The 15184-nt window shown below is 34.2% G+C and overlaps 1 protein-coding gene across 3 annotated transcripts in view; it reads left to right on the top strand.

The window, feature by feature from the left end:
* Positions 1–15184, top strand: part of LOC142328590 (RCC1 domain-containing protein 1-like) — a 69633-nt gene that overhangs the window by 39840 nt on the left and 14609 nt on the right. For all 3 annotated transcript variants that reach the window (XM_075372379.1, XM_075372389.1, XM_075372368.1), the window contains exon 5: positions 579–757. In XM_075372379.1, the coding sequence (XP_075228494.1) occupies positions 579–757 (179 nt within the window). The remainder of the gene's footprint in view (positions 1–578; positions 758–15184) is intronic.

Raw genomic sequence — 15184 nt, 5'->3', positions numbered from 1 at the left:
ATTAATTGCTTTAGGATTTAGAACCCTGTCTTTGATATTCTGTAGCAGCAGCAACAGTAGCAGTTGCATTTCCGTCACTTACCTCTGAGATAAATACAATGTTTATGTATTCTTCAATCGTAAGTAACAAAGACATTGCCGCAGTATATGACACCAATTAAAACACACACATGCACACACGTACTTAATTAAACTGCATAGTACAGATAACAGTTCACAGTAGTAACACAGAACATGTAGTACGCTGATGACCTATAAGATAACATGACCTAAAATGCATTGTTGGCCTCCTGTCTGATTTCTGTGTTAAGAAGTCATAATTTTGCAAATTTTCTATTTTACAGTGAATTCAAAAAAAATTAATAAACCTTAGTAATGTGTCTGGTTTTATTAATTTTTTAATTTTGTTTCTGTCCTTAATTAAAAAAATAATAACAAAATCAAATTTCTTGGAACTTATATTTGCTTTTCATTGGGCTATTTTATATAAATTTTCTCAGAATTAAATTCTCTACAAGTTTTGATAACTTTATTCTAATTTAATTCTAATAAACTTTTTATGTTTCTTTGAATTTTAGTAAAGGACAGCTAGGACATGGTGAACTAGAATTAGAAGAACAGCCGAGAGAGTTGAGAGCTCTGTCTGGTTTGAATGTGGTTGCCATTGCTGCTGGAGGTTGGCATTCATGTTGTATTACTGATGAAGGTGATCTGTATTCTTGGGGATGGAACTGTTCTGGCCAACTGGGATTTCCAGGTTAGTATTTTTTCATTCATTCTAATAATGCAATTTTGCCTATGATTAATATTTGCTCATAATAAATCTCATTGAGTAAAACAATTATTAGGGAAATCTTATTTTAACTTTAACTCTGAATTTTTCAATTGAATGCATAAAAAAAAATTAAAAACACTTATTTTTAATGAGCTGACCATATTTCAGATAATTTCTAAAAGCTGGAAGTACTATTTTGGGAATGAACTGTAATTAATAGTAAAAATGTGAAAACCTGAAAACCTAGATAAAGAGAATACTAGAATGAAGATAAGAGAAAAGTAATTACCTCTTGTCAGGGTTCATTCCAAGTAGGTGATTAACATTTATAATAAGGGTTATTTATCCTTATTAAATAAATAAATACATACGATAAATGCATCATTTATGAAAAATTCTTGCTTTATTTCAAATACTGGGATGTAGATTAAGATAAAAGTTATACACTTGAAAATTTTCCAGTGCAATTTACAAATGCACCTTTCAAATCCATGCAGAAGATTTAAGTGCACCTTTTTTTACAAGAAAGGTTCAGAGGTCTTCCATTGAACCATTCATCTTTTTGATTGACCAGTGTATGTCAGCATGTAGTAAAAACTAACAGTTTTATTGTTAATGTAAGTTTTTTGGAGATGTCGTACGTTTTTATAGTTTGTGGTCCCTATAAATTTTGTGTTCATTTCTAAATTTTGTTTGTAGGCATTTTAGTGAAAACATTGAAATAAAAAACAGTTTTTAAAAGTTAAAATATCAAAACATGCAATCCTAAATAGACATGAATAATCAATTCTTTTCTATATAAAGAAAAATATACAATTGTTAATATATACAAATAATCAGTTCTTGTATATGTATTCATCTAAGTTGCAGAAAAGAAAACGTATTGATAATACGTTGCAGAAAAAGGTATTGATAAGTAAACTGCTATACACTTTCATTATTTTACTAGTTAATTTTTTTTGGTTGTTATATGAAATCACAAAATGTTGATAGTTTATGACTATGTAGATTTGCAATATTTAAAGGGGGTAAGGAATTTCTTTGGTGGTTTATACAGTTTTCGGCACATAGCAGTCAAATTTATTGGCTTCAATAGTTGTACTCTGCCACTTGCTGTATAGTGGAGTAGTTATAACTAGGCACTTGCAGTGGGGAGCATATGTGTGGTTATGGGAGGTATGCAATAAATGCAGGGAAGAACTTATTATTAACGGAAATCAGCGCACTAATCAAAATATGAAATGCAACATTATTTACTTACCCTAATTAATAACTCTTCAATCCTGCTAATTTCACTGTCTGAATCATCATCGTCACTGGTTTCACTGTCACTATTACTATCAGTATAGTTTTCACAATTGTTTGCTGTGTTCACTATAATAGATACCTGGTCAATCATGGGCTCAGTCTTTGAATATTTTTTTTGTAATTGTTGCACATGCTGGCGGCATTTTTGCATCCAATCATCTTTATTAATTTCACTTATTTTATCTTGCACTTAATAATAATAATAATAATAATAATAATAATAATAATAATAATAATAATAATAATAGTGTGTTTATTTTTAACAAAAAAATACATTCAATTTGAAAAATAAACAATATAATACATGCACGTAGTCATTACTAATACAACAATAAACAAACTGAAAACACTTTCTTCCATATGTGGATATGACCATAAGATTATCTGCCCAGTTGGCAACAAAATTTTGTATTACTAAATTATTCATTATTACTTATTATAAAATTACTTATACTTTGTATCTTTTTACAAACAAAACAAAATAAAAGGTCCCCTCCTTTTACCCCCTCATCTTCAACCATTTTATGCAATATTCATACAATAGGCATGCAGTGGTAATAAAGACGGAAAAAAAATTATAATTTATAATAATTTTTTATAAAAATTTTATAATTTTTTTTTTTTGTAAAATAATTTATTATAATTTTTTTTTAAAATTAGGTAAAAGTTGAATTCTGTTATTAAACTTTTCCTATAGGCTATTACCCTGTTCAAATATTTCATTAGAATTCTCCAGTCACTTCTATTCACTAGTCCAACTACATCTTCCTCTGTTAGGAGTCCATTTCCATAACCATAATTTTTTAATTTTTTTAAAAATAAAATAGTACACTTACCTACAAAATGAATAAAATTTTCCTACTCATCGGTATTACATAATGAGCGTATCCTGTCATTCAATTTCCTACTGGGATTAGAATTGAGAGGAAAAATGCCACTTCTTGCTCTAAAAATAATACTCATAAAACACCTAGTGTTTTTCTGTTGTCAATATAATTACGCATTCCGAGATCATGATCCAATTGAGAGAACAGACTGTGAAATTCACTCACACCATCCAGGCCTGCTTAGCCTCCGCATGCATGCTTGCTTGCAAATATCTGTGAAAAACATATAACGCAGCTCTCTTTCTCATTCACATTGAACTCTGCTTCTAGTCTAAATTTCTCTAGTAGACTAAGCCACCGTTTTAAACACTGTAATTCTTTCTCTATCGTTAGCTTAGCCAATTCTTTGGGAAGTCTGAATTCCGGCATGTTCAACACTTTTATTACTTATTTGAAATTGATTTCTGAACCTTGCACTGGCAGTAAATCTACATCTGTTTCAAAGTACAAAACATAGTTTGGCATTTTCATAGGAAGTCCAAATATTCTTTTTAAATGAAATCTATTAAAATTCTTGAGTTCTTTACCTGCTTTGTATCCCCAGACCTCTGCACCATACTTTTCTTACAGGTGGCTTCAAAAACCCTGTACTTTTCTGCTCAGACTTTGTCACAGCGGTTCTTTGAAATGCTAAATCATTGACAGCTGAGAAGTAAATATCACCCCAACGTATTTATAGCTATTTACTACATCTCTTGTTAACCCTTAGTATTCCTCCCCATCTAAAAACAACAATTTTTGACTATTTAATTTCCATCTGCTGCAGTAATATTGCAGTGTTTTTGGTTCAGACGCTAACAAAAACTAGGTTGTCGACATAGAGTAACACTGATATTCAGGTTACAGATCCATATTCCTTCACCCACTTCCTTGTGCAAATCATTTACAAACAGAGCAAATAATAGTGGGGAGAGCAAGCAAGCAACCCTTTCTGACACCACATGAAGTACAAAACAAATCAGTTACTCTGTTTTTACACCAAACACAAGATTCTGTCTTTGTACAATATCCGCACCAAGTTTAAAAATTTACGACAGTTCTAGGCAGGAGAGTTTGTAAACATGTTCATGGTGGTGTATCAAAGGCGGCCTTTAGATCTATAAAAAAAAGTTTCTTTCCTCGTTTGCAAATCTTAAGGTGAATTATACTATAAAGATTAAAAACATCTGTTGCAGAGTATCCTCTGCGAAAACCTGTGTGGTATTCATTTAAAACCCCAATCGTTGATACAAACTCATTTGCACAATAAGATACTGTAAATACTTTTGACAAAGAGCTCAGAAAAGATATGTAGTTACCACTCTGTAGTTACCACCTTCCTGCAATGATCCTTTTTTGTGAAGGGGGAAGATTATTGAGTTCTTAAGGAGTCTGCAGTGCTACACAAATTAAAAATAAAATTGAATAAATTCAGCAGTAGGGGTAAAAATTCATCTGGAGCCTGCTTCTAAAATTTGAGTGGGATTCTATCAGTATCTCGGGCCTTATTGTTTTTGACTTTCTTAATTATTATAGCTATTTCTTCTTTTAAGATTACTACAGACTACTGCTCTAAGGCTTAATCTTAAAAGATTTAACTAATTCCCAAAACCTTTTACTGTCCCTCACGTTATTAAATTTACCAGATATTTCAGATATATGGTTGCTACACTTCTCCCTGCCCAACCTTTTGTACTCATTATTGTGTTCATCTAGTCTATCTATTCTATCTTAACTACATCTGAATTATTAATGCTAAACAATTTAAGAAACTTAAACACCCTATCCCTGGCCTTCCTACTCTCAGAATTTTTGTTTGGACTGTATTTTCCGCCACTGAGTTTAATTTATTAGATGTCGCCCTATAAATACAATCGTTCAAAACATCAACTGCCTCATTTTAGTTTGCAGGTAATGAGCTTAATGTTATACATAGTTCTCACAATTTATATGTGTAAAATAAATCTTTATTTCTAGACCAATGTAATTTTTGGAGCAAGAGCAGAACTTCTCAATTTGTATTGGCATATGATTGGAGAATGCATTTGGAATGATTATGAAATCCTTAATTACATCCAATCCATCAAACGAGTCAATTCAAAACCTATAACTGAGGATCCCCTACCGCCAGTAAAAGTATATTCTCCATTTTCATCACTATCCATACTTCCATGCAAAACTGTTAAATTAAAAGACACATTTCTATTAATTTTAGACCCTTTCTATTTACAACTACATCCTTAGAGCGTCTTGTGCTCTCTAATCCGGCACGTACTTCTAACTCTTCCAGTATGCTCTGTCCACTAACAATTCTCGCATTGAAATCCCCTATCAGAAGACATTTGTTTTCCCCATGATCCCCCATCCAATTTACAGTTCCCAAAAATATTTTTCCCATTCTACTTCATTACTTCCCAATAAATAAACTGGGAACAACAAAATTTCCTTCTGTGGATGCTAAAATAGAATAGTGCCCATTCCCCTCAAATTAGAAAAACTCATCTTACACTGTAAGCCTGCTTCATAGCTCCTTACCGTTCCACCTTTAGCTCTTCCCTATCGTGAATTTCCTGTAGCTGGCAGCTATGAAATGGAGTAACCTGATAAATAATCCTCCCAAGAATCTACTTATCAGATTCAACATACGTCTCTGTAAGAAAGAACACATCATAACTACTAATAGAATTAAAAAGATATAAATGACTTTGCTTACTTTCTAAACTTGCAATATTACATACTAACGTCTTAAACTGCTCCCATCACCACTGCACACACCATTGGAAGCCCCCTCCTCCAAAGTTAGACAGATGAACCCTTCCTATTTTCTGTTTTTCCTCCCCAATTCTCTTTTCACTACTCCCAAAACATCTCTTTTGAAAATTTCAGATAATTTTTGCAGTCCCGTCTTCTCTGCCGCACATCAAGTTAAGCTCTTCTGCAAGAACCAATATATATTTATCAAACAACATTCGATCAACTATGACCAATCCTCTTCTGGAATTAACAATTTTTTGCAGCTCCTTTCTAAATGCCAGTAAAATAGTCCTCTTTTTCCATGTTTTGACAAAAATCCTTATGAATGACATATCCTGTTTTAATTTATATGTATTAGATAGAATAGCTTGAATGTCATCTTCTCCGGGTATGTGTGCAATAATGGGTTTATTGTTCCCTCCTTCTTACTCAGACAATGTGCCAAATTAATAAAAATTTCAGATTTAGTTTTAAGAATCTGATTACAAAATTCAAGTTCAGCTTTTTTGATGTCATCATTCCTATTGTATTTCAAACCTTTGAAAACCAGGTTGTTTCACTGAGCTCTATGTTCCAAATTGATCAGCTTATCCTTAATTAACTGATTTTGCTCTTGTAAAGTGCAAAATTCAGCTTTCAAAACTTTGTCTTCTTCGATGACTCTGTTCAATGCAGATTTAATACCACTCACATCCTCCTTTGTGGCTAAATTCGCTAATTTTTTGTCTAGTAAATTACTAATCACTGATGTTAAATTATCCATTGAGCCCCCCCTGGTATTTCTGACTATTTTGGCTGTATATTTTGAGTTCACTTCAACAATTTCTTCAGTCTCTAAAGTAACCTGTTTTTCTGAATTACTGGAAATACCCGTAGCTGTAGGAGATTTCGGAGAGGACGGTTCCCTTTGATTTTTATCCTTGAAATAATATTCAATTTTCTTACCATACACATATATAACATTAAAGTCTATAAATATATATCTTATTGTAATGTAATAACCATTTTAACACACATTATAATAAAATAAAAAATACAGGCTTAAGGTTGTTAACTTGGATACCCCTCTGCTTAGGTCATACAAAAAGTTACAGGGAAAATGACAAACCTTTAATCTTGACCTTTAATGACCTTGGAAAGTTAAAGGTAAAATTCATCAATTATTGTGTATATATACACAGTATTTGATGAATTTTAAGTGTACAAAATTATTTCCCTATCTTTAGTTATTATATTAGGATAAAATACATAGAAGCAACAGGAAATTAGCTAGAGGGCTACCAAGGCTCGGGAATGAAGTATACATCTATATATATACATATATATTTTTTTTTTGTCTTCAGTCATTTGACTGGTTTGATGCAGCTCTCCAAGATTCCCTATTTAGTGCTAGTCATTTCATTTCAGTATACCCTCTACATCCTACATCCCCAACAATTTGTTTTACATACTCCAAACGTGGCCTGCCTACACAATTTTTCCCTTCTACCTGTCCTTCCAATATTAAAGCGACTATTCCAGGATGCCTTAGTATGTGGCCTATAAGTCTGTCTCTTCTTTTAACTATATTTTTCCAAATGCTTCTTTCTTCATCTATTTGCTGCAATACCTCTTCATTTGTCACTTTATCCACCCATCTGATTTTTAACATTCTCCTATAGCACCACATTTCAAAAGCTTCTAATCTTTTCTTCTCAGATACTCCGATTGTTCAAGTTTCACTTCCATATAAAGCGACACTCCAAACATACACTTTCAAAAATCTTTTCCTGACATTTAAATTAATTTTTGATGTAAACAAATTATATTTCTTACTGAAGGCTCGTTTAGCTTGTGCTATTCGGCATTTTATATCACTCCTGCTTCATCCATCTTTAGTAATTTTACTTCCCAAATAACAAAATTCTTCTACCTCCATAATCTTTTCTCCTCCTATTTTCACATTCAGTGGTCCATCTTTGTTATTTCTAGTACATTTCATTACTTTTGTTTTGTTCTTGTTTATTTTCATGCGATAGTTCTTGCGTACGACTTCATCTATGCCGTTCATTGTTTCTTCTAAATCCTTTTTACTCTCGGCTAGAATTACTATATCATCAGCAAATCGTAGCATCTTTATCTTTTCACCTTGTACTGTTACTCCGAATCTAAATTGTTCTTTAACATCATTAACTGCTAGTTCCATGTAAAGATTAAAAAGTAACGGAGATAGGGAAATTTTTAAATGCTGAACATTTTATTCCAGTCTACGTTATCGAAAGCCTTTTCTAGGTCTATAAACGCCAAGTATGTTGGTTTGTTTTTCTTTAATCTTCCTTCTACTATTAATCTGTGGCCTAAAATTGCTTCCCTTGTCCCTATACTTTTCCTGAAACCAAATTGGTCTTCTCCTAACACTTCTTCCACTCTCCTCTCAATTCTTCTGTATAAAATTCTAGTTAAGATTTTTGATGCATGACTAGTTAAACTAATTGTTCTATATTCTTCACATTTATCTGCCCCTGCTTTCTTTGGTATCATAACTATAACACTTTTTTTGAAGTCTGACGGAAATTCCCCTTTTTCATAAATATTACACACCAGTTTGTATAATCTATCAATCGCTTACTCACCTGCACTGCGCAGTAATTCTACAGGTATTCTGTCTATTCCAGGAGCCTTTCTGCCATTTAAATCTTTTAGTGCTCTCTTAAATTCTTATCTCAGTATTGTTTCTCCCATTTCATCCTCTTCAACTTCCTCTTCTTCCTCTATAACACCATTTTCTAATTCATTTCCTCCGTATAACTCTTCAATATATTCCACCCATCTATCGACTTTACCTTTCGTATTATATATTGGTGTACCATCTTTGTTTAACACATTATTAGATTTTAATTTATGTACGCCAAAATTTTCCTTAACTTTCCTGTATGCTCCGTCTATTTTACCAATGTTCATTTCTCTTTCCACTTCTGAACACTTTTCTTTAATCCACTCTTCTTTCGCCAGTTTGCACTTCCTGTTTATAGCATTTCTTAATTGCCGATAGTTCCATTTACTTTCTTCATCATTAGCATTCTTATATTTTCTACGTTCATCCATCAGCTGCAATATATCTTCTGAAACCCAAGGTTTTCTACCAGTTCTCTTTATTCCACCTAAGTTTGCTTCTGCTGATTTAAGAATTTCCTTTTTAACATTCTCCCATTCTTCTTCTACATTTTCTACCTTATCTTTTTTACTCAGACCTCTTGCGATGTCCTCCTCAAAAATCTTCTTTACCTCCTCTTCCTCAAGCTTCTCTAAATTCCACCGATTCATCTGACAACTTTTCTTCAGGTTTTTAAACCCCATCTACATTTCATTATCACCAAATTATGGTCGCTATCAATGTCTGCTCCAGGGTAACTTTTGCAGTCAACGAGTTGATTTCTAAATCGTTGCTTAACCATGATATAATCTATCTGATACCTTGCAGTATCGCCTGGCTTTTTCCAAGTGTATATTCTTCTATTATGATTTTTAAATTGGGTGTTGGCAATTACTAAATTATACTTCGTGCAAAACTCTATAAGTCGGTCCCCTGTTTCATTCCTTTTGCCCAGCCCGTATTCACCCACTGTATTTCCTTCCTTGCCTTTTGCAATGCTTGCATTCCAATCTCCAACTATTATTAAATTTTCATCTCCCTTTACGTGTTTAATTGCTTCATCAATCTCTTCGTATACACACTCTACCTCATCATCATCATGGGCGCTTGTAGGCATATAGACGTTAACAATCGTTGTCGGTTTAGGTTTTGATTTTATCCTTATTACAATGATTCTATCGCTATGCGTTTTGAAATACTCCACTCTCCTCCCTATCTTCTTGTTCATCACAAAACCTACTCCTGCCTGCCCATTATTTGACGCTTAGTTAATTACTCTAAAATCACCTGACCAAAAGTCGCCTTCCTCTTCCCACCGAACCTCACCAATTCCTACTATATCCACATTTGTCCTACCCATTTCCCTTTTTAAATTTTCTAGCCTACCAACCTTTTTTAAGCTTCTAACATTCCATGCTCCGACTCGTAGAATGTTATTTTTTTAATTTTCTGGTGATCCCTTCCTTAGTAGTCCCCACTCGGAGATCCGAACGGGGGACTATTTTACCTCCGGAATATTCTACCAAGGAAGGCACCTCCATTATTGCTATGTGAAAGTGCAGAGAGCCACATTTTCTTGGAAAAAAAGCAGCTGTAGTTTTCCATTGCTTTCAGCTGCGCAGTACTCAGAGGACTGAGTGATGTTGATACGGCCGTTTAAGTCATTGTGACTCACGCCCCTAACAACTACTGAAAGAGCTGCTGCCCTCTTTCAGGAATCATTCCTTAGTCTGGCTCTCAACAGATACCTCTCCGATAGGGTTGCACCTTCGGTCCAGCTACTCTGTATCTCTGAGCACTCAAGCCCCCTCACCAATGGCAAGGTCTCATGATTCATAGAGGAGGATATATATATATATATATACAAAACAATATAATACAATAAAAATAATATAAATTAAAAAAATAAACAATAATCAGTGAAAAAAAATAAAACAGAAATTGTGACTTAGTTTCTGTAAATATTGAATAGTATGCAGCAATATTATGTTTAATTAGAATTATCAATTTTAACTGTTGAATAATTTTGAATCAAAACAAAGCTAGATAATTAGATAACAGAAGAATTAATCAATTAACAACAGATCTAGTACAAACCAGATATAATCAAAATGAAATAAATTAACATCAATTTTAAATTTATAACATTAGTACCCGCAAACTTTTAGATGTAACTAACTTAAATATAAAAACCACAAAAATAAAAAAAACATATGACTGAATCGCCCATTCCTCAAGATTATTTTGGCACAAAGTCATGTAAAAATTCATTAAAAAATAAAAGGGTTGTAATACATTGCACCCCTTTTCAGCAAGTAAAGCATCTATTTTATACATTTTAAATCTTGATTTACTGACTAAAATTTATTTATGTAGCTCTGGTTTTAACAGTTTTTCATTGAACGCAATGTATTTTTCAATAAGTCATTCAATAATTTCACATTTCATGGAGGTTGATTTTGGTGCAACATTCAATTCCAGATTGTGGTATTGATATGGTGTGTTATCAGTGACTAACACTGAATGTTGGTAAAATTTTTTTTTAGTTGGATTTGTAACCTACTTTTCATAATTTTTATAATTCATACCATCATGGTTATCGTCAGTGTTTTGTCCAGATTTGAAAATCAATAGTGCGTCTTTTACAAAACTGTTTTCCTCACCAACATGAACAATACTCTTGCTCTTGATGTTTCATCGGAATCATTTGTCGAATAAATATGGCCTTGTGTATGTTGAATATATATATATACATTTTGTCCATATAAATGACTGGCTGTTCTTCAGATCTGTATCTTTCTAATGTCCATAGATATAGTATTTGTATTTCCTGAATATAATTTTTCTGTATCAGAAATTTTCTATTACGCGTCTTTTTCCATCTTGAGCTTTGCAGGAGTTTATTAGACAATTAGGGTTAAGATTAGACCCTTAAGTCTATTTTGTTTTTTACCCCTGTTAAAACTTTTTATAGTAGATCATTGAACTTGTGAAACATGAAATTCATTTTTAGTTCGTCCAATAACACATTTGTCCAAGTTATCAATTTCTGTTTTCAGTTAATTTTGCGAATGTTTTCTGTTTGGAGTAGAAAATCCACTATTTAATGATGCATTTTTTTTTTTACTTTCCTCAATTATTCGCTGAACACTGAACACTGTTGCTTCAGCAGCCCTTTCTTGAACTTTCATTATTAACCGTGGATCTTCCGAGGCTTTATTTTTCATAAAAGAATGGACATTGAAAATGACTTCACAATTCTGACTGTATAAAACTTTGCGACCGCCAATTTTCTTTGAAATTTTCATAACAACAAATGTAAAATTGCTGACAATAAAAACACTGAAACACATCTAGTATTACACAAATATCCATAATTCAAATCAATAAATATAAACTAAAATAATAAACAATATTCCTATCATAAAATAAAAATAAATGTGTAAAAACTTATTCTCTTAATAACTTATACATAAATGCACACTGCGATATAACAAATAACGACTGTGCTTAGTCTTTTGTATACTGTATCGAATAAGTTTCTTTGTTTTTATTGTTGAATTAAAATGTTTGTTTTTGTTGGTTAAGTGATGACTAAATGAATGATCACACACACATTCAGTTTTAAGAAATCAACAATTTATTGGAAGGAAACAAGACCAAGCTCAATGATAGATTATTTCAGATGTTCATAGCTGGCAGTGAGACAGTCACGAATTTGTTTACAAAAACATTAACGCATGCAAATTGATGCTTATTAAAAAAATTTATATTAGCAACAAAACAATTTGTACATTTTCGATAAACCGACTAGTGGATGAATTTATTTTAAAGGTTTTATAGTACAGTATAGAAAAATTATACAAAAAAAAAAATTTTTTTTAAATGTGGGACTGTACATTATGGATGTACAATCATTGTACTGTAGCTAATGTTTTTAACTTTGGTTTATACTTCAAATTGAACTTGACGAAGTCAGACTGAAAACTGAGCAATCAGTGGCCTCCACTCCGATAAATGGCTTTGATTACTCTAAGTAGAGGGGAAAGCACTCACTAGAACGGCTCTGCTATACCTTTCAATGGTTGATCACATAAAATTATAGTTGTAATACTTTCCTTGTATTGATTATTTATTCTTATACAGTAGAAAAATAATTGCACATGAAAAAAGTTACCTAAGATTTCTATTTTAAGTTGGGGATAATTTTTGGTGAAGTTTTATTGCATTTTATCATTATATTTATGTTTAAATAAACCAAAATAGGTTTTAAAAATTAAAAAGAACAGTGGTTCTTATGTTTTCTGCTCCCCCACCTCCAAAATCATCATATAAGAAAATGTTTTGATTTTTCTACATTTGCTATGTAAAATGGAAGAAACTAAATAAAATTCTGCTGAAAAATATACAACTAATAAACGGTTACCCAAGATTTATTTTTTTTGAGGATGGCTGGTGAATTATGAAATTTTATTGTAATATTATTAAATTTAATATAAAGGGTCTGCCACGGGAAACGGACGTTTTACAAATTAACGACACTCCACTATTTTAAGGTTAAAAAATAATTTATTGGTAGAAATAAGTTTCTGAGAATATGCAGTTTGACTTACCTATGTACAAAAAATAATATCGTTAAGATGGTGTCCATTTTCACGCTGACAAATGTGGAGATGCTCTCTGAAGTTAGCCTCCACTCTCTCCAATAGTTGACGATCGATCTGAGCGATGTTCTGCTCTATCGCTTGTCGCAGTTCGGCCAATGTACAAGGTTTGTTTTCATACACCAAAGACTTTAAATACCCCCACAAGGAAAAATCACACATCGAAAGGTCTGGTGAGCGAGGGGGCCAATGCAGATCACCGAATCTGGAGATAACGCGTAGGGAACATTTGTCTTTTTTTTTTTTTTTTTTTTTTTCTTAAACACCCCCAACATCCCCGGCCTCCGCCGTTAGGCTACGCGCAGGAATGTCGGAGTGTCGTGGCAGTCGACTGCCCCCCTGTCTTGCCTTTTCTTTGGCGTCCCATCGGGGTCCTCTCAGTTTCATCAAGATGCAGCAGCCCTCCCTTCTGGACGACCACTACATCCCTCCACTTAGAGGCTGCCCTTCCCGTCCCTACACTAGGTTGCCGGCTACGCATTGCGCGAAGCCGGCAAACCGCCGCATCCCCCTCTCACACCTGAGGGTCCCAAATGCATCATCGGAGCACCCCAACTGACCTTCATTCTTGCATATGAAGGAGCCAAAGCGTCCTCTGCATCCAGGCTGCCTCCCTGGCCCTGCACGGCGACCACGATTCGCCCCCTGTATTTTATTTATTTATTTATTTTTCCTCCCTTCAGTTGCAGCCCATCACGTTGGCGTCTGAACTTATTCCTCCTTCCGCAATCCGAGGGCACGTTCGCTGTGAGTGCCCTCGTAACCGTTAGAAGGAACACAATCAATAAAATAAAATAATACCACAATCATACAATACAAGGAAAATACATAATAAATGAAACCCACTTCATGTTGTCTCTTCGGCGATGTCACCTCTAGCCGTGGCCCTCCTGCACACGGTCGAAGCGATCGTGCTTGTCATCTCGAGCCGGCCGTAGAGTACCAACCACAGTGACAATGGAGACAATGAATTCACAATGCAATACAACACAAAAATAATATATATAGTAGAAGAAACACACATTATACTTGCTAGGGACATTGCTGCTTACCCGCGCCTAGAAGTCTTCTCCCCACTCTCTTCCATGTACCTCCTTCGTCTTCAGGATGCTAGCCACCATGCTCTGTACCGCATCCCATTCTCTCTTCCCTTTCAGCATGTGAGGGAACATTTGTCTAACAGCAGCCATCGACACTCGGGCAGTATGGGCCGTAGCAACATCCTGTTGAAAATAAACATCTGGCAGATTGATTCGTCGTCGTCTCAGCTAAGTTTTCAAGAATGTTTTCACCATATTTACGTAACTATCAGCTGTTACGGTTACAGTGTCCCCTTTTTCCTCAAAAAAGTAGGGCCCCACGATACCAAATTTCCCGACGCCGCACCACACCGTAACTTGGGGCTGTGTAATGATAATTCATGTTAAAGTGCATGAATTTTCACAGGCCCAGTATCGGAAGTTTTGACAATTCACAACACCATTGAGATGAAAATGAGCCTCGTCGCTCATTATCAAAATCGCATTGGGCTCATCTTCCAAAATTTGGAGCATCGCTTCAGCAAAAGCTACACGTTGTGGGTAGTCGCCCTCTCTTAACTTGTGCACAGCTGACATTTTATAAGGGTGAAAACCTAAATCTCTGTAGAATTCACCGCACTGAACTATTGGGTATCCGTAGTGCTGCAGAATGCCTACAGACTGAACGTCTGAACTAGTTAAAACAGCCTGTCTTACACGTTCCACGTTCTCCAGAGTTTGAACTGTGCGACGTGGTCCCGGTGGCTGCCTTTTCATTAGACTACCTCCACTACGAAGGGCATTAACTCATCGCAAAATGGTGTTCCGGCTCGGTATATCTCCATACCGAGGAACGTTAAACCTTCGACGAAAGAGACATTGAACTTCCGTAACTGATTCGCCGCTCTTCACAAAACTGTCATACACGAAAACGCGATGCTCTACATTCCAAAGAGGCATGATGGCAGCTAAACAATGAACAAGCATAAACTGCCAGGTCAGACAAGTGATGTGCCGGCCTTGGCTTCCCTCTCCAACTCCTACCGGATGTGTAATACCAACTTAAAAAACTTCCATTTCCCGTGGCGGACCCTTATAAGCTTTTAATAATATTAAAAATTTAAATTACATATATTATTTGAATTTTCACTTATAAAATTTAAAAA

This window comes from Lycorma delicatula, chromosome 1 (assembly GCF_047948215.1).
Source record: "Lycorma delicatula isolate Av1 chromosome 1, ASM4794821v1, whole genome shotgun sequence".
Classification (NCBI taxonomy): domain Eukaryota; kingdom Metazoa; phylum Arthropoda; class Insecta; order Hemiptera; family Fulgoridae; genus Lycorma; species Lycorma delicatula.
Note: the sequence above shows the minus strand (reverse complement) of the source record. Positions and strands in the feature narration are given on the sequence as shown.